The 21,808-nt window shown below is 38.0% G+C and overlaps 1 protein-coding gene across 1 annotated transcript in view; it reads right to left on the reverse strand.

Moving 5' to 3' along the window:
* The window catches only part of DNTT (DNA nucleotidylexotransferase), an 86,605-nt gene that overhangs the window by 12,793 nt on the left and 52,004 nt on the right, over nt 1-21,808 (reverse strand). The window contains exons 8-10 of the mRNA XM_054382468.1: nt 14,742-14,844; nt 8,211-8,474; nt 6,704-6,787 (exon numbers count right to left, since the gene is read on the reverse strand). Of these exons, the coding sequence (XP_054238443.1) occupies nt 6,704-6,787; nt 8,211-8,474; nt 14,742-14,844 (451 nt within the window). The remainder of the gene's footprint in view (nt 1-6,703; nt 6,788-8,210; nt 8,475-14,741; nt 14,845-21,808) is intronic.

Below are 21,808 nucleotides of genomic sequence, written 5' to 3' on the forward strand. Positions count from 1 at the left end.
TTTTGCTGCACATTTGTGTTGTGGGAATTAGGTTTTACTGTTGGGAAGTGAGCTCAAGGAAGCTTGAATGAGCTGCTTAAAACTATAGAGAAAATTTGACTACAGTGTGATCCAAGCTGCAAGCTAGCCAAACCTCAGGACCATCCTTCTTCCTCAGACCATTTTACAAAAATATATATGCTCTCCTCTGCTACACAACTGACACTTCATGCCAGATGTCAAAATCCCTTGTCGTGTTGCCTTTTCACAAGCCAAATCAGGATTAAGAGAGGAATCAGAAATGTTCAGAGCACATGAAAACCTGGAATTTGTTTGAATATGCCCTTTAATGTCACCTGTCTTACCTGGTACATGATCTTTTGGCTGACTGGACTCACATCAGTCTAGCAGCCTGACACAATGCCCTGTTACAAAGTGATACAAGAAAAGACAAAGGTACTGCCAGGCAAGAAGGGAACTACTGCAGAGTTAAAAAAAAAAAAAAAGGCAAGTTCCAGATGCTATTTGCATCTGCATATGAATACATCCCATACACGTTAACAGCTGTTCTAGACGATTTCCTTTTGAGCTAAAATACCAGCAGTATCTGCAAGATGTTATCCATACATTGTACATAAGACATTGCCAATTTCAGTGCTTGGACATTGTACAACCCTGAAGAATATAACTGACAAAGCATCACATTATTTTCAGCCTGCTCATTTGAACTCTCCTTTAAACACCAACAGTTATCTAGACTGTTTCCTCAACAGGAATGGAAGTTTGTGGGACAAATGGCTTCACAATCATCAATGTAAACGTTTCAGATATTAGTGACCATGTATGTCAGGTGTTTTACAGGCTGAAGAGGGACCTTTTATATCCAGTGACTATACAAAGAGAACCAGAGTGAGCAGAGAGAGCTTCCATCAGCCAGGCTGCACCAAATCTACAGCTGTTTCTAACAAAGATTTAGTAACTGAACTGGATCTTCAAATGGGTGATCCATGAGGAAGAATAGGGTCACAACGGTCTGGTATTTAACAACCGAAAGCTGAAACCTCAGATAACATCCATGGACACAAAGTCAGAACAACAAAAAAAAAAAAAAGAAAGGGAAGGGAAGGGAAGGGAAGGGAAGGGAAGGGAAGGGAAGGGAAGGGAAGGGAAGGGAAGGGAAGGGAAGGGAAGGGAAGGGAAGGGAAGGGAAGGGAAGGGAAGGGAAGGGGAGGGGAGGGGAGGGGAGGGGAGGGAAGGGAAGGGAAGGGAAGGGAAGGGAAGGGAAGGGAAGGGAAGGGAAGGGAAGGGAAGGGAAGGGAAGGGAAGGGAAGGGAAGGGAAGGGAAGGGAAGGGAAGGGAAGGGAAGGGAAGGGGAGGGGAGGGGAGGGGAGGGGAGGGGAGGGGAGGGGAGGGGAGGGGAGGGGAGGGGAGGGGAGGGGAGGGGAGGGGAGGGGAGGGGAGGGGAGGGGAGGGAAGGGACGGGAAGGGAAGGGAAGGGAAGGGAAGGGAAGGGAAGGGAAGGGAAGGGAAGGGAAGGGAAGGGAAGGGAAGGGAAGGGAAGGGAAGGGAAGGGAAGGGAAGGGAAGGGAAGGGAAGGGAAGGGAAGGGAAGGGAAGGGAAGGGAAGGGAAGGGAAGGGAAGGGAAGGGAAGGGAAGGGAAGGGAAGGGAAGGGAAGGGAAGGGAAGGGAAGGGAAGGGAAGGGAAGGGAAGGGAAGGGAAGGGAAGGGAAGGGAAGGGAAGGGAAGGGAAGGGAAGGGAAGGAAAGGAAAGGAAAGGAAAGGAAAGGAAAGGAAAGGAAAGGAAAGGAAAGGAAAGGAAAGGAAAGGAAAGGAAAGGAAAGGAAAGGAAAGGAAAGGAAAGGAAAGGAAAGGAAAGGAAAGGAAAGGAAGAACTTAAACCAATATATTTACATTCCTGTGGAATTTGAAGAGTAACAATGAACAAAAAGATTTTGCAGCAAAGACCAGCTCACAACAAATGTCAAACTAACAGAAATTAAAATTAGCTTAAATTAAAACCACAATCTATCCTGATGAAATTTTTGGAACATGAACTTCATTTTAATGCTAGCAGCCTAGAATCTAAGCAATGTGTAGAACTGGTTAACTTTAATTTCAGCAGAAAGACATACCTTATGTCTTCCAGAGCTACAGCAGCATTCTAGGTAACTGCAGTATAGGCAGTAAACTGATCATCATGTTACATAAAAAAAAAACATATCCAAAACCAAAACAAAATAATGGAGATCACTACTTACACTCTTATTAGCTCCTAATTCAATCTAGACATGATGCCTGTTGTAACCTAAAACTCTTTATAGTGGGTTAAGGGATCAATGACCCTCAGCCCAACACAGAGGGGTATAAAATAGCCAGTGATGCCATAACTTCCTGTTTAAATACCTTAATTTTCTAAGGAAGAATCTGTTGTTCAACTGACCTTTTTTTTTTCTTTTTTTGCAAAAGCTCTTCTACTTTACTTAATATATTGTTCATTTTACAGTGAGAATTTTATTGGCCCAGTTCGTAAACATGTTGTGCCATTTGTAGCCAGTGCAAGCACAATAATATTATTATAAAACACAGGGAATATACCATTTCTTATTCCCAATGACAGATCATGAACTCCTTCATTCCATAAATGTGGGAATGACTGTAAGGTTTGATCTCTAGATGAAGTAAATCTGGAAACTTCAAACTTCCATTTGGCATACAAAAGTGATGATTTTCATAGCTTTGGGATGCAATTCTAAAGAAAGATTTGTGTATTTACTCACCTTTTTATGAAAAAGAGACAGACAGTAAATAGTAGTAACTTTTCAACTTGTCACACTGTTCCTATCAAAGGAAGGGCCACAAAATGTCTGGGTTTTTTAAGGAACTGAAAAAAATCATGAGTTTGATAGTTGCACATTGCCTTTCAAAACTCACAAATATATTAAAAAATATTCACAGGAGGGAGAAAAATAAAATCAAGGCTGAGGAATAGTTTCACAGTGTAACTTTGTAATGAGTCCCTGGAGGAAATATCTGTTCCTTTTGTTCCCCTCTGCAAAGCTATGTAATTGATTCCTAACTGCTTTGTTAATGCTCACTATTCCTGTCAGAATCCCTTTGGCAATACATTAAAGTAACCAGGGCTCTCTCCTGACACAACCCCTCAGATGCTGGAATCTGGGATTCTCTGACACGCATCACGTTTCAGGCAGTGGGCCACAGTGGAAGCTGCAGTGCCAAAAAGGGCTGATAAATATTAATACAGAAAAATAAAGTATATCAAATTACATATTGGGATGTAGAGCAAACCAGGAAACTGTTATCTTTTATAACAAGACAGTCTCTTAACAGGCATTGTTATGTTCCATTAAAAAAAAAAAAAAGTTAAGAATCAAAGTATATTTGCTCAACATGGTTTATTAACTTCTTATAGAATTATAGAGTGGTTCGGGTTGGAAGGGATATCCAAAGGTCATCTATAGTTCAACACCCCTGCAGTGAGCAGGGACATCTTCCATTAGATCAGGTTGCCCAGAGCCCTGTTGAACCTCAAAATCTCCAAGGATGGGGCCTCAACCACCTCCCTGGGCAACCTGTTCTGGTGTTCCACTACCCTCATGGTAAAGAACTTCCTCCTAATGTCCAACTTAAATCTACTCTTCTCTGATTTCAATCCATTGCCCCTCATCCTATCACTACAGCCCTTTGTAAACAGTCCCTGTCCAGCATTCCTGTACCTGCACCCTTCAGGAACTGTAAGGCTGCTATTAGGTCTTCCTAGAGTCTTCCCTTCTCCAGGCTGAACAGTCCCAGCTCCCTCAGCCTGTCGTCATAGGAGAGGTGTTCCAGCTCCCTGATCATTTTTGTGGCCCTCCTCTGGACCCAGTCCATCAGGTCCCTGTTCCTCTTGTGTTGAGGGCACCAGAGCTGGACACAATACTCCAGGTGAAGTCTCACTGGAGCAAAGTGGCATAATCACCTCTCTTGATCTGCTGGCCACACTTCTTTGGATGCAAAGCTTGCAAGATCTTAAATGATAACAGGCAAGTGTTTTCAAAGAAAGGAGTCAGTCTTCATTATGACTAAGAATTAGTTTGCCTCTCTCTGACTTTTCTTTCCCTTTTGCTGTATACAGACTCAGATTAGGAAAAGACAAATGAAGAAGTAAGGATTTGGCGCAGCTCCTGAATTATACTCCAGTGACTGTTGGAGTTGTGCAGGCTGCCTGGACAGAGCCAATGACATCTCTTGAGCTAACAAGGAGAGAAATATGGAAAAGATATGTGGGTTTTTATTTTTTACCTATGTTGTCTAATTAACCTTAATTAAGCTTGTGTTGAGGGATTTTGAGCAGTTTGCACAAGGGATATCCACTCCCTGATTGGTTTTAACTTTGAAAAAGAAAGGTTTCCTACTACAAAGAAAAATGTCCATATAAAGTACCTACATTCTTTTCTAATATAAATTTAAGAGAAAGTAGTGATGAAATTTCCATGGCTTTGCTGTTCTCCCCTTGTCAAATGTTTGTTTCTTTTTTTAATGAAAGCATTAGTGAATTACAGTAAAGATTCTCTGGTCTCCATAACTAAATTAAGATGATTTGGGTATATGTTCCCTGAAACAGCACTAAAGCTGCTAATTATTTTCACCACAGATTTTAAGCTTAGTAAGTGGATGACCCTTCAAAGTTAATCAACCTTGGCAGCCACAACGCATTGCAAAGTTCTCCTCTTCCACTATTGGTCATCATCTGAAATTTCACAGACACCATTGCTGAATGATGCAAAATCTTGACTTTATTACACACTGGGTGGTTGCATGGAAGGCATTTTGTTCAAAATGTCCTTTATGGGAAGAACTTAATAAAACATTATGAAATTAAAAATGAGGGAAAAAAAAAACATTTTAATTCAACAATTAGAAGGGAAGAGGAAGCGGGGTTCTCCCTGCTTCTTGTTAGAATGACACTACTTGGTGAAAGACCCTCCTGTAAGTAAATCTTAACTTAGCTGCTAGCTGGTCTGAAATTTTTCATATTACATACCTACCTCAGAAATTCTTTCCTTGTGGAAACTTTCTGTCATTTAGCTATTTTTGAAAATGCAATAGTGACAAGAGCAAGCCCTTCGAAATCAATGTTTTTTTAGGTCCTTAAATCTTTCTTCAGTTTTTTACTTGAAAATTTGGGAAGACAAGAGCATCTTCCTTCTCAGGGTGCATTGTGAAGATAAGGTTGTCATTTATTTCTGAAGCATCCAAGCTAGTCCAGTGAAATGCATGTGGAAATTCACATTTTCTTTCTCAAAAGGATTTGGATAGTATATCTGATATAAAGCCTAAATACAATAGAAAAAGCAGTACTTATTGGTGTTCTTAATGAGTGAACACTGTCCATTTTGTATTACTGAACATCTAAGGGTTCTGGGTAAAAGCAGCTGATATAATGATATGTAATTGCACCCAAGGCAGGCAAATTTGGCTGCACAAGACAAATAACATTGGCATTTCTTAAATTCTTTGTATTTCCCTAGTGCAGTTTTCTGTTACACTCAAAAAAACTATTTAATAGAGCACATATTACCTTGCAGATAATAACATTTGCAATATTATTTTGAGGCAAAGAGTTTATTTTTTTGAATGCTTTCAAGATATAAGACAGAAAGATATTGACATAATCTCTGAGTTCATGAAGAAGCTTCCTCCCTTAGATGTTTGATAGCATATTTATCTATCATGTAATTTTACATTTTCTTTTGAAGCATCTAGTATTGACAATTTTTTGAGACAGGATCATTAGACTGATCATTGCACCAGGTTTCTCCATGAACTGAGGATGCTACAGCAGCTGAGCCTGGCAAGGGAATACAGAGAAGCTGAAATGGAGTTGAGGCTTAGATCATTGTTGCAACTCATAAGCAAACAATGAGTCAATACTGCACGTAAGCAGAGATGCTAAAAGCAGTATCCATTCTGTAAGGAATATACAGGAAAATTAATGCAAAATCTTAACACAGTATGTTTGCCTTCCCCTATAATAACATCAATAAACAACTTCAATATTGATTTTTGCTTATTATTAAAATGTTCTAACACAATTAAGCCAGATAAATGCAGAGGTCAGTACAACTACAACCAAGAGCATATAGACCAGAAATATTACCTATTACTACCAAGACTGGCAACTATGACTAAACAGAACTCCACACAGATTTCTGAATGTTGAGTTTTAAAAGCAGGATGATCTCTGATCTCCACTTCATACCACAACCTACAAAACCTTCCTCAGACCTTCTAGCTGAGCCTGTACTGCTCAATATCACTTCTTCCAGAAAAACACCAGCACAATCCCTGTTGAAATTGTGCCTGGGACACAGAAATATCCTTTCATTCTAAAATGGGACAGTAAAATACTTTTTTCAAATATTTGCAGATAAGTTGTTCTTGGTTTTTTTGAGGTTGCAGAGTTCCAAATATTATTATATTGACTTCTTGTTAAATTTCAGAAATTACCTCTACAATGCCAAAAAAAAAAAAAGGTTTCTGATCTTACTTTTTGGATGTAATCAGGCTCTGCCAGTGAAAATAAATCTTGTGAAGTTGGGATGTTTTTACCACAGAATATAGAATCAAGCTAAAATATTCTGTATACTTGAATATCAAAAATAAACTGAAAATGCAAACTCAGAAATAAAATCAAGATAGATTTATTCCTGAGAATAAACAGTACCTTTTTCCTGTCATATAAGGCATGGTTATCCAGCATCATCTTCCTTTCATGAGTAGCATACCTCCTCAAATCACGTCCAAATTGCTGTAAAAGGTATAACAAATATCAGCAATTCCAAAAAAAAACCTTAATTTGTTACTCTTTGTATAAGAATTCTGACACCAAACCAAATAATAAACTAACATGTAAAAATTACCTCCATTAAGCCTGTCATCTGAAAAACTGTTTCATCTGAAAGGATAACATTTTGATGGGCAATGGTCATGTACAAGAAAGTAAGCCTATGATAGACTTCCACAGTTTGTAGCTGAATGACCTCAACAGAGAGCAGGAGTTAGTGAGGCAAAGTTAGAATCATTGCCTACTCAACATCCTAAAGTCCATTTTTAGTGTAGACACCCAACTACAGAGCTGAGAGAAAGCCCAATACTTCCAGAATAAGGACCTCAAAGTCTCTAGAATCTAATCCAAGGTCCAAATAAATACATTTTATTATCTACCAAAAAGAAAAGTGACTGAATTAACTCATAAACTCTGCAGGAGAACACATCAATTGCAACATTTTCCTAGTCTAAGACATCTTGATTCCAATTAACCTGAGTAGAACACAGTGGCACTACAACTGTACTGCTTCTACCACATCAAAAAGATCATTCAGAGCAGGCTCAGGGGATCTCTCTTATATAATATAATCACTCCCTAAGAAAATTAACATCAGTAGGCAAGCATGTAGAACAGACTTAAAAAATAATTCTGTTTGGAGAGAGATTAATCATTTGAGTTTTGAGTTGAGTCTGCATTTAGATTTTGGTGGGGTTTTTGGTGGGTGTTTCTGGTTTTGGTTTTGATTTTGTTTCAATTTTGAAAATATGGTACTATTTTATGTTATATCCACTGGCTACAGTGTCTACTGTGAAATAGTTATAATTTCAAATTTTCTTAACTGATGAAATTATCAATTAAAATGTATTTGACTGTGGTTCAAATCTAATATTTTTTCAATATAAAATGCTCAATTAAAATATAACTGAAACAAAACATTTTGTCTATCCAGTGTTTTATCTAAAAATAAAGATGTCAAATTATTCTCAGTTTCCTACAAAGCAAATACCAAACTAGAACATCTCTTCCTCAAATGGTTAATTTCCTGTGAAATTCTGTGACACTTTCCAAATCATGTCGCTACTCCATAGCCAATTAACTTGCTTGTTAGCACTAGCATAATGTAAAAAGACAATGCAACTGACAGAAAAATCTAGGATTTCAGCCCATGAACCTAAACACCAAGCTCTGAGGAAAATGGATGTTCAGTTCTCTAAAAACACATCCACAAATATCAGTGACAAGTTCGTCAGCTCCAACCTATGATCATAGGTTGATGACAGCAGGAAAAGTGTTGTGTGAAGAGAAGAAACGTTTTTTAGAAGTCCCTGAACTCTGAGTGATCCTGCAACAGCAAAGACAGGTTAGCAATGCTAAGAAAACACCGACTGGTGTGGTTACTTACCCTGGAGCCTGTCCAGCCTAACAGAGCATATGCATACTGTTCAAACGGGGTTACGACCAGATCCACACGGATTGCCTTCCAGTCCTTGACTTCTGCCATATCAATTTTTTCTGACATGTTGTAACTGCTGTTCTCTGCTCTTGGCTGATACAACTTTAAAATTGCAAAACACTTCTGAAAATGATCCATGGCATCAACATTTCTGTTTGGTAGCTGTTGCTTTACAAATGTTGACTCAATGATATCACAGTATAGGAGTAAACCCTAAAGAGAAGACATTGCTTACACTGAATTTCTGAATTGCTTTTATTGTAATTCCAGAATTTCTAGATAGCTGTCTTAAAAATTCATGTAAATGCAGTTCCAGTACAGAACTATGCCAGGACAAATCTGGGTTAAGCAGAGACATAAACCAGCTGCAGCTTTTTGAAAAACATTAGCAGATCCTTTGAGGGAAATCTGCAGTGGTAGTGATTTGCAATTCTTCCCCTCCAGCCTTTCTTCCTAAGCTTTTTGCAGTTATGACAACAGAAATTTCTGAGTAAGGGGATTGATGCTTTCCCATTTGGCAGGCATCTAGAAAAACAGATTAGTCCAGGCAGTCTTGCTGACAGATTCCAAACAGAGTATTTGGACTGCCTTTGTTGTGTAAGATCTCCTTGTGGCAAGGTCTGGAGTCTCCAGAAAGATGAAGGAAGTGCATCAAAAAACTGTTGATCCTCAAGAGCCAGATTTCATTGAAACATACACAAGATTTTATAATCAAGAACATTCAGAGTAAGAAAAATGGAAGTCATAGAGCACTGTAAATTAATTTCTTCTAATCCATCAGTGTTGAGAGGAAAGAGGTTGTGCTTTCTTGCAGCTTTGCTCTGGAGCCAGCAACTTCTCAAAGGCTGCTGGAGTTGCAGTGAACTCTGCACTATCCATTCTAGGCCCCTGGGAAAAGCATCTGTCATATCTTCCTGCCTCTGTGCTTGTTCTTTGCATTTTTAGGCAGCTTCCAAGGCAGCTGTCACAGTTTATATCAGTGTTTGTGTCCCCTTTGTTCAAATGTACTTGAAATCTCCCCACTTTTGGTGCAACAAATCAGGAATTAAAGCCCATCTTTAGATGGACTATAAAAGGAAGGGAGTTCCTAGGCTGTGTCTTCTACATGAATACATTTTGAATATTTTCAATATGTTTTAAACATTTGAAATATATTTTAAATATACCTTTTAAATATTGGCAAATGGCCACAGTTTACAAACATGACTAGAAAGATATTTTAGGACTACCTCTGTCTGGGTCATTCTCTGTTTTGTTTTTTCATAGTTTGTTGGCTGTGCAGTTTCTAAAATTAATAGTAAGAGTGTGAGACTATGTCAACCACTTTAACTTAATATCTGCTACAACTTTAAAAAAAAAAAAGGAAAAGAAAAAGGAATTAAAAATAATTACACAAGTGCTGAGTTCAACAAGCAGTTGAAACCTGATTCAAAGTTAAGATATCACTTTTAAACATGAAAAAAAGCCTAATTCATATCCATTGGGATAATGTTTCCAATTAACCTAATTTGATGAGGCATTGGGCTTCACTATCACCTCATACAAATAAAGCTGAAATGGTACTTCTGGTTATTTTGAAAAAGTGCAACCTGAAGGGGTAGTTGGCTGTGGAGATTGTGCCATGTTTTGGCTACTGCTAGCTGCAAACCAGCAGCCTTCTCATTCCTCTGTGTCAAGGAATCTGCAGTTCTTTATTGTGTATAGATCAAGATGAAATTTGTAAAGTGCTGTAGAGCTTGTTTACACAACTGAGTTTTACAATGTAGACATTTTCATCTCTCAAATTTACAACACTATCAAACCCAAATGTATGTTTTTAGGGCAGTTATGCTAATGCTCAGAACAATTTTCCATTTTTAGAGTAATTATGTACTTTTATTTACTTAGACTGAGTGATGGTAAATCAATAGCATTGATGTTGGAGTAAATCCATGATCAAACTGAGGAAAAAGTGTGATTTTTCAGAAAAATATGAAAACAATTACTGGGAAAAAAATCCATCAAAATACAGCAATTAGCATTATTTGTAATTTTAATTAAATTAAATCATATGCTATTTTTAATGTTACAAGCTGTCCTTATTCATTATTGTTGGTAGCTGGATTAATGTTTTTAAAGCTAGGTAGGACCATTTTATACCACCTGAAAAAGTAATCCAGTATGTTCTTCTGGAACATATATATTTTGTTGCTCTTAATTTCCTTCTGAGATGTCTTAATGAAGTGAAGTCTGGGTTGGTTTTGGGGGGTTTTGTTTGTTTGGCTTTGTTGCTGTTTGGTTGGGGTTTTTTTCCAGTGAAATACCTATAGCTAATCTAAAATAGGGTGCCAGCATGTTAGTTCAGCAAAATCTCTACATAGGTGAGATAGGTGGAATTCTAAAACATGTGATAGCTCAGGGAGCTGATGCCTGGGAGCAGTCAGACCTGTTAGGGTGAGGAATTGTTAGGAAATTACATCAAAGGTTTGATGAGCAACAAAAAATTGCAGCTTTTACATAAACATTCAGCTGCCTTGGTCAATTTTTCATCTTCAAGTTCCCTGTACATCAGAATGGTCTAATTTAGCAACAAGACTGGTGGAAGGACAGGAGGGAAAGTCTTAGGAAGAGAGGCTGAGGGAGCTGGGGTTGTTTAGCCTGGACTCAGGGGGGACCTTATCACACTCTACTACAACCTGAAGGGAAGTTGTAGTAAGGTGGGGGTTGCCTCTTCTCCCAGGCAACTTGTGGATGGAGGGCATGGCTTGAAGCTATGCCAGGGAAGGTTTAGGTTGGATGTTAGGAAACACTTCCTCATGGAAAGGGTAATTAGACACTGGAATGGACTGCCCAGGGAGGTGGTGGAGTGGCCATCCCTGGAGGTGTTTAAGGAAAGATTGGATGTGGCACTTAGTGACATGGTCTCATCAACATGGTGGTATTAGCTCATGGGTTGGACTTGATGATCTCAGAGGTCTATTCAAGTCTCAATAATTCTGATTCTGAGCATGTTCTGAACAGCCTGGTTTTGACAGAAATGGACATACCAGCACCAGAGTCTATGAATGAAGATGTTTCCTGCTGTCTATGTCATGTTTGTTTGCAGTGGTGAGCAAGGGAAACTGGAGGAGAGGGGGAGAGAGGGGGAGAGAGGGGGAGAGAAGGGGAGAGAGGGGGAGAGAGGGGGAAAGAGGGGGAGAGAGGGGGAGAGAGGGGGAAAGAGGGGGAGAGAGGGGGAAGAGAGGGGGAAAGAGGGGGAGAGAGGGGGAAAGAGGGGGAGAGAGGGGGAGAGAGGGGGAGAGAGGGGGAGAGAGGGGGAGAGAGGGGGAGAGAGAAGGGTGTACATGAACACCCACTACAGATATACAATACACACTGAAAAGATCAGACGTCAGAAAAAAAATCCCTGCATCTTAACTTAACACACTTTACTTTAGGCAATAACCTCACATGTAGGGCAATCATATTCAGCCCCATCCTCTGTCTAAAATGATTTAAGCAAAATTCTCTCAGGTCCAACCATGCAGTAGTCTATTTTAGGTGAGAATGTCCTCAGCTCCTGCTGAATTCTAACTAGAACACAACAAAAAATTCATAACGCACTGAGTCAAAAGGTATGACAATATATGTTCACAAAAGAACTTTGGACCCTTATGGGGAAAGTGTTCATCTGAAAGAAATAAGCTTTTTATTCTGGCCTCTTCAACCATTTCTGTATCTTGCCTTAGAAATGGGTTTTGTTGCAGCTGAAATCCAGCTGTCACTCAGTGATGAATGTGCTGCTGTTCCGTGAACCCTGTTTACAAAAAAATGTTTCCAGCAGTGAAAAAGTGAGATCAGTTACTTGCTCCTCATCATCCAGCTTAATGGGATATCAAGCCTTCCTCTTCCTGACCTGCTCACCTCAACAAGGGTGAATAATAGAGTTTAAACTACTACTACTACACCAAAATAAGTAAGAACAGGCAGGCACATATATTCCTCATTTTCCTAAAAGCCCAAAGAAAAATGCAACAGTATAGTTACGTGAATGCAAAGGGAAAAAAATAAAGAATGCAGGAATGTCTGTAATAACAGTGTATCTTCCTTTGTTGGAAGTACCTGCTTAACAACAGGAAGAGTGCTAAATATAGCTACTTAGGTTTTTAGCAAAAAATTATATCTTCTCACAGTATGTGAATGAAGCTGCATTGACACAGATGGCTCAGCCTGTGTGCCTACAAACTTCTAAGCTCTAACCCACAGAAGTAATTTCTTACTTTCTTTATGAAGCTTTTTGGAACCATTAAAACCATAATCTGTGTACTGCATTGCAGCTTTTCCATTTTGCCACTCTACTTTGAAGCTCAGTGGAGACTTTGTGTTCTCTGCTCCTCAGTGCTCCTATCTCTGGCAGTGATGCATCAAAGAGCATGATAGCATTGATTTAACCACTTAGTTTTCAACAGCTTTCAATTGAAGGATCTTGTTACATTAAACTTTTCAGCTAAGAAAAAGGTCCTTTAAAACTATTTAAATAAGGCTGAGGTCCACAGCTTAGAAGTTAAACATTGCAGAATCCTTTGCTAAGAGCTGTGGAAAAGAAGTCAACATTGTGACCTCAGCAATGTTCTTTGATGAAGTTGGGCTTTGAAAGCAGTAGAACAAAAGGGAAAGCTATAAAGCAGACAACAGGTGTACTGCCAAAAAGTATAAAAGTGGTTTAGGTTTGCGAGGTTTTTGTGTCCCCCCCCCCCTTCCCCTTAGAAATCAAAGGTGATAAAAAGGCAAGAGGAGTGTAGTTTCTCTTTTTTTTTTGCATTTTTATTTTACTGGTATCTTATTTTTCAGCAGTGCCAGTAAAAGTCTGTATATTACAACCTCCACAGTAGAGAGGCAGTATAGCCAGTAGCATAAGCCATAAAAATTACAGAGGACAAACAGAACACAGAATACATTTGTCCATAGATTTAAACAATCCCCAGCTTATTTGGCCTGGTTGCTACAGCCATTCTCTCTCTCTTCTTCTGATATTTTCTTCATGATGAGATTCCTAGAGGAACCCTCATCTTTTCAACAAACCTTTGGCCACCCTTGACCTCCCATACTCTCCTTGCACTCACTGCTGCCAAATTTTATCCTAGAAGAAGATCAGCAAGACCAATCTTTTTTTCCTATTTCTTTCCTTTCAACTCCATTTAATCAAAGCAACTCAGAATGATCTGAAAAATTTCAGCAGTCAACAGACTTCTCAGACCACAGCCATTGTTCTCATTAATGTAAGTGAAGTGTGATGAAATGGGAGAAGGAATGAAAGGCTGCTCATAGGGCAGGCTCTAACCTCAGCCTGTTGTCACTATTTCTTTCTGCTGTGTAATAATGAACATGGTATCTGGAGGATCCACACACAGCTTCCTAGAGGTTCAAGTCTACTTCAGAAGGCAAAAAGACAGCTTCCAAGAAGAAATGCAACTTCTCCCAAAATAAAGAGATTAGAATGACTGAGAAAAAAATTTTACATGACTAATAAAAAGATAAATATAGAGCAGCTCCTCAGCACTCATTAATTGAAATAGTTTCACTGTTTTTTATTAGAGTATGATAAATTATACCTGCTAGCAATCTATTTCAATGCATACAATTTCCACACAGAATTAGGATTGAAGTCACAGAAATCTAAAAAATGTACTTAGCAGTCAGGCATTTGGTGATTCACCTCAGACAGAGTTTTAGACTTTTACTTGTTGGAAGCATACTCAGTTCCTTTGAACAGTAGAGGTAGTAACTGTTGAAACATATCTTAGCTGGTTAGAAAGATAGAAGAAATAAAAGCTAATTATTCCAAACATGCTCTATTTCTGACTGAGGAATATTTTGAGGTACCTGCACCTGGTATAATTCAGACTCTTACAACTTTAAAGCTGCGTGAATCTAAGGAATCTGAACAGAAAAACAACTCCAAAACCCTTCAAGAAATGCATGCATTCTTTAAGACATCATGGAAGACTATGTCTATTTTGACAATATTCCAGTGGAAGCCAGGATGGAAGGAACAAGAATTCCAGGTCTTTGGTACCTAAAATTTCAGATTTGCTTGCCTTGCACTGTGTCATCCAAATACACTGGAGCTGGAGCTCCTTGAAGTAGTTCTCCTTTGGAGAATCTACTCTTAACCTAAGAAGAAATTAATCAATTACAGTTCTATTTCAAAGTATAGTAACATTTTTGCTGTGTCACTCTAAACTCTACCTAGCTTGATTTCTTCCCTCTGACTAGTTGCATATTCCTAGGGTACAATATAACAGAAAGTGTGTAGAGTACTTCAGATATAACCTTTGACTTAAGCATTCAGAGCTGCAGATGCACCTATGTCATCATGATTAATAACCAAAGAGAGTGATATCCAATTTTGAAATATTGCAGTTATCTGTGAAAAGGAGTCAACATTCTTTAAGTACTATGGAGGATTAATTCAGTGTTGTTAGAGTATGTCTGTTTGGCCAAGTGGTATTTAGTTCATACCTGTTTTTTCCATAAGTCAACAACTTTATGCAGAAGTTCTTCATCTTCACTAGGTCCTGGATTGGTGATCAAAAAATCTATATCATGACCAATCTTCTTACCTCTAGAAGGAATAAACCACAAGAAAACGAAAAAAGTTAAGTTCCTGTTGAATTTCACCTCACTTTCAAAGAGAGTATTTTTGCTGCATTATAGAAAGAGTTTTCATGATAAAAGGATAGCAATGTTTCTGGAAACATAATCAAAATGGAATCTTCTATTTCTTTTATCAGACTGTCACTGTTCTTTGTTGAGCAACAATGTCAGCATTTTCATGTATGTTCACTGTTGTTCAACTAGATACTGAAGATCCATTGAGTGATGTTAAATCTTTCATTTTCTCTCCCTTAAGTCCTAAGAAATGTTCCAGTCATCTTTGAATAAAAAACTGAATCAGAGTGCCACAGTACACATTATGAACCCAATGCAGTAACAGTAGATAAGCTTGCCAGTCTGATCACTGCAGGCTTTAATGTTCTTTAGCTTCTGATGTACATTTTAATGAACACAACTGTAATTATGAATAATTTGTTTCTTTTAATAGCAGACTTTAAATAATTGAGCATTTTACATTTCTTCTCTTTTAAAATATAACAATGCTTTTTGCAGAAATTGAGCTTGATTTTTTTTTTTGGAGAACAGTTCAGCCTCAATGTGACTAAAGTTCATCACACCTACAAAGAATTTCACTATTAAATCTGCACACATGCAGCTTAATTGTAAATGCTCTTAACGAAAAATTATATTATAACCTCTTGTTTTTCCTCATTTAAGTCTAAGCATTCAGCTTATCTTTCATCTACTGACCAAATATGTTAAAACTAAATCCTGTTAAAATGTAGCTATTGAAGCATGGGCAAAAGGGCATGTTTCCCTTCAGAGCTATAAAATGAGAACACCTGAAAATTGATCTTAGACTGTAATTCATCTGAGGACTGAAGAACCAATATGAGATTTCCATTTTTTGGTCTAAATACTCTAACAGAGCCTGTATACACGTTCATTTATTGGCTGTAATCAGGCTAGCCTAAGGAAAAAGGAGCAAAGGAGATATTTCTGCAGCTAGGTGCAGTACACAGGAGAAGGAGCAAACAACCAAAACCTGCAATAGTGGCACCTAAATGTAGCACATTTCCAAACCTTTTTCATTTGTTCATGGGAAAAGTCTGCTCTTGCTGGTGTTTACAAGGTTACATGATGTCATATCTCAGCTGTGTTTCAGCTCAACACCATGCCCAGTATCTAGAGGACTTCTGAAGTGTTATACAAGCACTGAAAATGGGAATTGCACAAAACATTTGCTCTTTTTTTTATTTAATGAAGGCGTCCTTTCTCTTAAAATAGTGCATAAAACTGAATCTGATTTCTTAAACTTGGAAATTTGCAGGAATAGAATTGATTGGAGACACGACAGGAAATCATCTGACCAAGGATAGCTGAATGACCTTATCAGCAAGATGTATAGAAGTGAACACCTAGGCTTTGCACTTGACAAGCAGTCTAACTCACTGTAATGCCACAACTGTGTCATGTCTGCAGCAAAGTAAAAACTGCTTAAACAAGTGGAAATTATTTCAAACAAAACATCAGTAGTGGCTTAGAAACCGAACAACAATTCAGACTCCGAAGTTTGAAAGCATTTAGTACACCACGTAACGCTTGCTGAGTTGTTTTGCTGGCATCCATCATCTCTTAACTTACCGTATCAATCCGCAGTTCTTACGTAGCGGTTTTTACTAACATAACTCAAAATGGTTTTTTTTTTTCAAAGGGAAGAAATTCACTATTCCTATCTTAGAGATGCAGAAAGTGGTGTAAGAAAACTTGTCTACAATTAATAGAAAAAAAAAATCACAGGAAACAATTGAAAACTGATGGCGTTGGGAGCTGATTCTCAATTCTTCCTCTGATAGTAAACACATACATATTACCCACAGGTACAAAATCCTGCACAAATCCAGACATACAATCTCAAGAAATCCAACAGGTTTCACTGGCTGTCTATTCCTCAAGACAGAGAACATTTATTAAAATGTTTTTTTATTTGTGAACTTGGAGTGCTTAAGTCTCATTTAAGTCTCAAACGTTTGGATGTGGCACTTGGTGCCATGGTTTAGTTGTCAGGAGGTGTTAGGTATTAGGTAATAGGTTGGACTTGATGATCTCTGAGGTCTTTTCCAACCTTGTTAATTCTATGATTCTATGATTCATATACAAGCACACCATGTAAGATCATTGTTACTGCCAGAGCTTCTCTTTGAAATAATTCACTTTGGATTAATTTGTGCCTGAATTTGTCAGTCTGTTACTGAAACATTTAGTTTAATTTCCACTAGTGCTCTTTAACAAGTAATGTATTTCAACCTAGAAAAAGTTATTACCTTTCCTAAAATAGAAAAGCAATCTAGTAAATTAAAAACCTTGTTTTATATATATATATATATTGCTCACAGCTTGTAAATCATGAAAAAAGATGAAGTGTACATGGGTTCAGATCACCATTTCACCAAAACTGAAGGTAATGTGGCCATTAATTTCAGCAGAATAGGGCTTTTCATGCACATATATATATATATATATATATATATTTGTGTGTATACATACAAACATACAGCCATGGGTATTCCATCACCATCCCTGGAGGTGTTCAAGAGGGGATTGGACGTGGCACTTGGTGCCATGGTTTAGATAGGCATGAGGTGTAGGGTGACAGGTTGGACTCGATGATCCTTGAGGTCTCTTCCAACCTTCTTGATTCTTGATTCTTGATTCTTGAAAATTACATAAAGGGCACAATAGGATGGGATAGTGCCAAGGTGCTCTTTCCCCAGTTTAGGATCTACACAAACATGCATTTGTTTATGAACAATTAATTCTATATGCACATCAGTAGTTCATGAAAGCTGAAGCTAACTATATACCTAAAGAGTAGATTAGTACAAGATTTGATTGCATACAAGTTAAACACCGTTGTGCCTGGCGTCTGGTCTTCAAACTGGATATGAAAACTCAGAATTCATCACCTGATCAAGCACCTCAGAGATGAAGCCTCAATCTCTTGTTTATTCCTGAAGCTCACTGAGAGGAATGCTGCAGACTGCAGGCTGTTTTCAAACCCTATCAAACTCAAGAAAGCAGGTTTCTTACACAGGGCTACAAATGGGCTCCACTGTGATCTAAAGACTAAAGGGAGTTAACTCAGCATCATTCACTTACATGAATACAAACATTTCATTTGAAAAACAAACACCAAACTGATGTCCTCAGTCTTTGGTTCTGTCTTGCATTTGACAGCCCATGGATGCACTGATTATTCATCTTTTCACTGTCTTTTCTCAGGTGGGAATATTGGCAGTTTTCCTGCTTTACAGGACACATCTCCTCAGTCTTCTCTCCTTCAGCCTTTCACTGAAGTACAGTTCCAGGACCAGAGTTCAGAGATAGCCTTTGGGTCTGTGCCAGGGTTACTAGCTATCAGGTTCACACTACTCAGCCAGGGAAGAGAACACTGATGTTTTCACAGACAAGCTATTTGTTATCCATTGCTTGTTAAATACAAACCACAGAGACAGTACTTGGTGCAGGGAGCCTCCTCTCTAAATGAGCATCCAAGTCAGTACACTATGTCACACTCTTTCTGGTTCTACAGATCTCTCATTTTATACAGCAGGATGGCATAAATCCATCCAGGCTAGTGATTTTAGCACACTAACGGATGGTGAGAGATGTAGGGCATGCCACTCCCTATGTACTCTTATCACAAGGCCTTGATATAAAATTTGAGTACTATTTTAAAAATCAGAGCAGTGGCAATGACATTAAAAAACAAACAAACAAACAAAAAAACCCCATACCTTCTCTTAAGGTGTATGAGACTTGCTCAGAGCTTGTCCATTTTCTAAGCCTCCTATGAAATTAGAGTGATAGTCTGTATAGTGTCCAGATTCCACCTGGACATAAGCAGGATCTCAGAAATTATTTGCTCAGACATGGAAATGCTGAGGCTGCTACTAAGGAAAGGTTTAGGTGCCCTTACAGTATCACAGTGTCACAGTACAGCAGAGGTTGGAAGGGACCTCAAGAGATCATCGGGTCCAACATCCTTGCCAGAGCAGCAACCCCCCTGCCAGAGTGGAGCAAGCAGGGACATGACTAGTCTAGGTTTCTGAGCCTTTGAACAGAAAAAGGACATGGATTCAAGTTGTGTATTTGCTATTCAGATCTGGTTACATCTATTTTTTTTTTCCTCCTCTCTAAAGCTAAACCTAAATCCTTGTTAGGCTGGAGCTATAAGAAAACCATCATCTTGCAGAACTGAAATTGCAGCTTGGGTTTTGTCCTAACAATTTATGCAGGTTTGAAGACTGTAAAAGACAGAGCACTGTTAATTACCTGTGTTCAATTCTTGACTGACAAAACTTGTATGAAGTTAGTGTTTCTCAGTAGTCAATTAATTGTATTTAATGTTACTATAATTTTCTTTTTTACTGTTCTTTTAATACAAAATCTAGACTCTGAGTCATTGAGCATTAACTATTACAGCTAAAAGTTAAATATATGAATGTAAGACAAAGGATAATCATACTCTCTTAATCTACAAGGGCAACATCTGCATGATCAAACATTTAAAATACTCTGTACATGTTACTCTAAAAGTCCCAGGACATTATATAATGGCTAAGTCATATCAATGACAGTTCTGATAATCTGACTTTAGCTGAAGAAAGATGAACTGACATCTCTCTACCACTCACAAAACTTCACTAATGGAAGAACTTAAACCACTTTTCTTTTTTCTCAGCAGTGTGTCAAAAGCCTGAAAATCATTTAGCAATCCCTGGCTTTATAGAGAGTGCAAGTGGATATAAATGAAACTGTATTTTCAAGTGTTTGCTTGCATTAGGTAAAACTGTAAGCTTTTCCTAACCTTGCAAGCCCTTGAAATACATGAAATACAAAATGAACATCAACAGTTTACGTTTATAAGAGTAACTGCATCTCCTGCTCAGGCATATTTCTAGGAAATAAAAGCATCAAAGTAAAATCACAAACAGTGTAATGCCTTCGGACAGATCCATCATAAAAATTATCTATTATTCACCGTCACTATTGACATTCTGTTGTGCGTAGAAGTATTACTCATCTCTCAGTGTTGCTAAAATATGCAGGGTTTTGCCTGCTAACCAAGGAAAGACCTTTGAAATGTTGCAAGCTAAGTCCTAGAAGTGCTTACCAACATCTTCTCTATCAGCTCCTTTCAATTGTGAGGGCTCTTCACCCAGAAGAGCACCTTTCTTCAGATATGGTCAGAAGTATCCAAGTCTGCCATCATCCAGGATGTACACACAGCCATGTATTTTCCAGCTAGCCTTGCTACACTATAGTTTTTCTTTCCTGGTCTCCTCTATCTCCAGTTTTCTCTCAGGTCTTTGTAATTTTGTCCTACATTATAATTCCTTTCTTTTTTCACAATATTGATAATTTATTTTTAAAACTATTTTATGCTGTCGTACAGTGACACTCTCATTCTTCTCTGCTTAGCATTCAGAGAATAGGAAAGATAAGGAGGAACACAGATCTTTTTTTCATTTGTTTCCTCAGAATTCTTTCCTAGATTGATTTTACAAGCTCTGTATTAGATTTTTGCTTTCTTGGGTGCACCTCATTTATTCATTCTCACCAAGAGCTCTTGACAATACATCAGTTAGTTTTCAAGTTCCTAGAACCACATAGTGAGAGATTAAAAAGTTTTCTCTCGTTTGATAAACCCAAATGTTACCCTGCTGTGGAACAAACCAGAATAGATAGGATAAACTCTTGGATAAATGTCTTCTGTGAAGCCCTTCAAACCATTAATTGAATAGTCTACCTGCAGTACTAGATGACCATAACAATTACTTCTGACTTTAAAACCTTGAACACAGTACTAGATTTGCTTTTGGTTTATTTAGGTTGAGTAACAGATCACTGGGATGTTTTGCTTTAAGACCACAATTTCATTCAAAGTGAAGAATTTTTGCAAATTCTTCTCAATAAAAACTGTGACTCAGTTCTGCATGAAAACAATTCTCAGGTTGAATGGTTTAAGCCAGATCTGCCATTGTTGGCTAAATAACAAGTAATTCATCTGACTTCTGATTAGAAATGCAAAGGGGACTTTGCTGTGTTGCACAGAAATTTTTGGACCAGGAATCCAATTTAATATCAGGTTTTTGAGAACAATCTAAAATACTCTTTTGTCACAGCTACCATTTTCTGTAATACAACCAACTCTCAAAATAATTTTTGGAAGGACACTTAAACACTGTTTTGGGGAAGAAGACATTTAATATTCATAAGAAAAAGGTTTTCAGTAACAGCTCACAAAGGTCATCAGAGATCACTGTGGCCACTGCCTCTGTACTCCCAAAGCCTGGACTGGAGACTGCACCTTGTATATCTGCTTCTCAAAAAAACAGATAGAAAACTTCCAAATAATCTGATGATATTTTTTTTTCTTCTTGTAACAGACACAGCATAGCCAAGTCTGCACTTATTAAGCAAATCTTATTTCTTATTCAGACAAAATTCTCATTGCATAATGCTAGACTTAAAAGTGCTGAATGAGGTTGTATGTGTGCTAAATCCTTTGGTGTTCACACAAGCATACTGAATTTTACACATGAGAATGCCACCACTGATACTGCAGGCATTAATCACTTGCATGAAGTCAAGCATATATATTTAAGATCCTGGAAGACTACTAACTAACAGGTGCTCATTTCTAACATCTGATCAGTTATATTAAATAATGAAATAAAAATTTATATGGGGTTCCTGGAATGAAACAAAATTAATTGCATATAATTAATAGCATTATAAATCTTCAAATACACGCTTGTTTGACTGCCAGAGAATATAGCATAATGAAGTGGACACAAATAATGAAGAACAGAAAAAGATCTGGCATAGACATTTCAGGCTTCTTTCTATTTGACTGAACTCTTTATTCCTGTTGAAACTGTGGGAGGAAGGCATATGAAATCAAT

This window comes from Indicator indicator, chromosome 7, assembly GCF_027791375.1.
Source record: "Indicator indicator isolate 239-I01 chromosome 7, UM_Iind_1.1, whole genome shotgun sequence".
NCBI lineage: Eukaryota > Metazoa > Chordata > Aves > Piciformes > Indicatoridae > Indicator > Indicator indicator.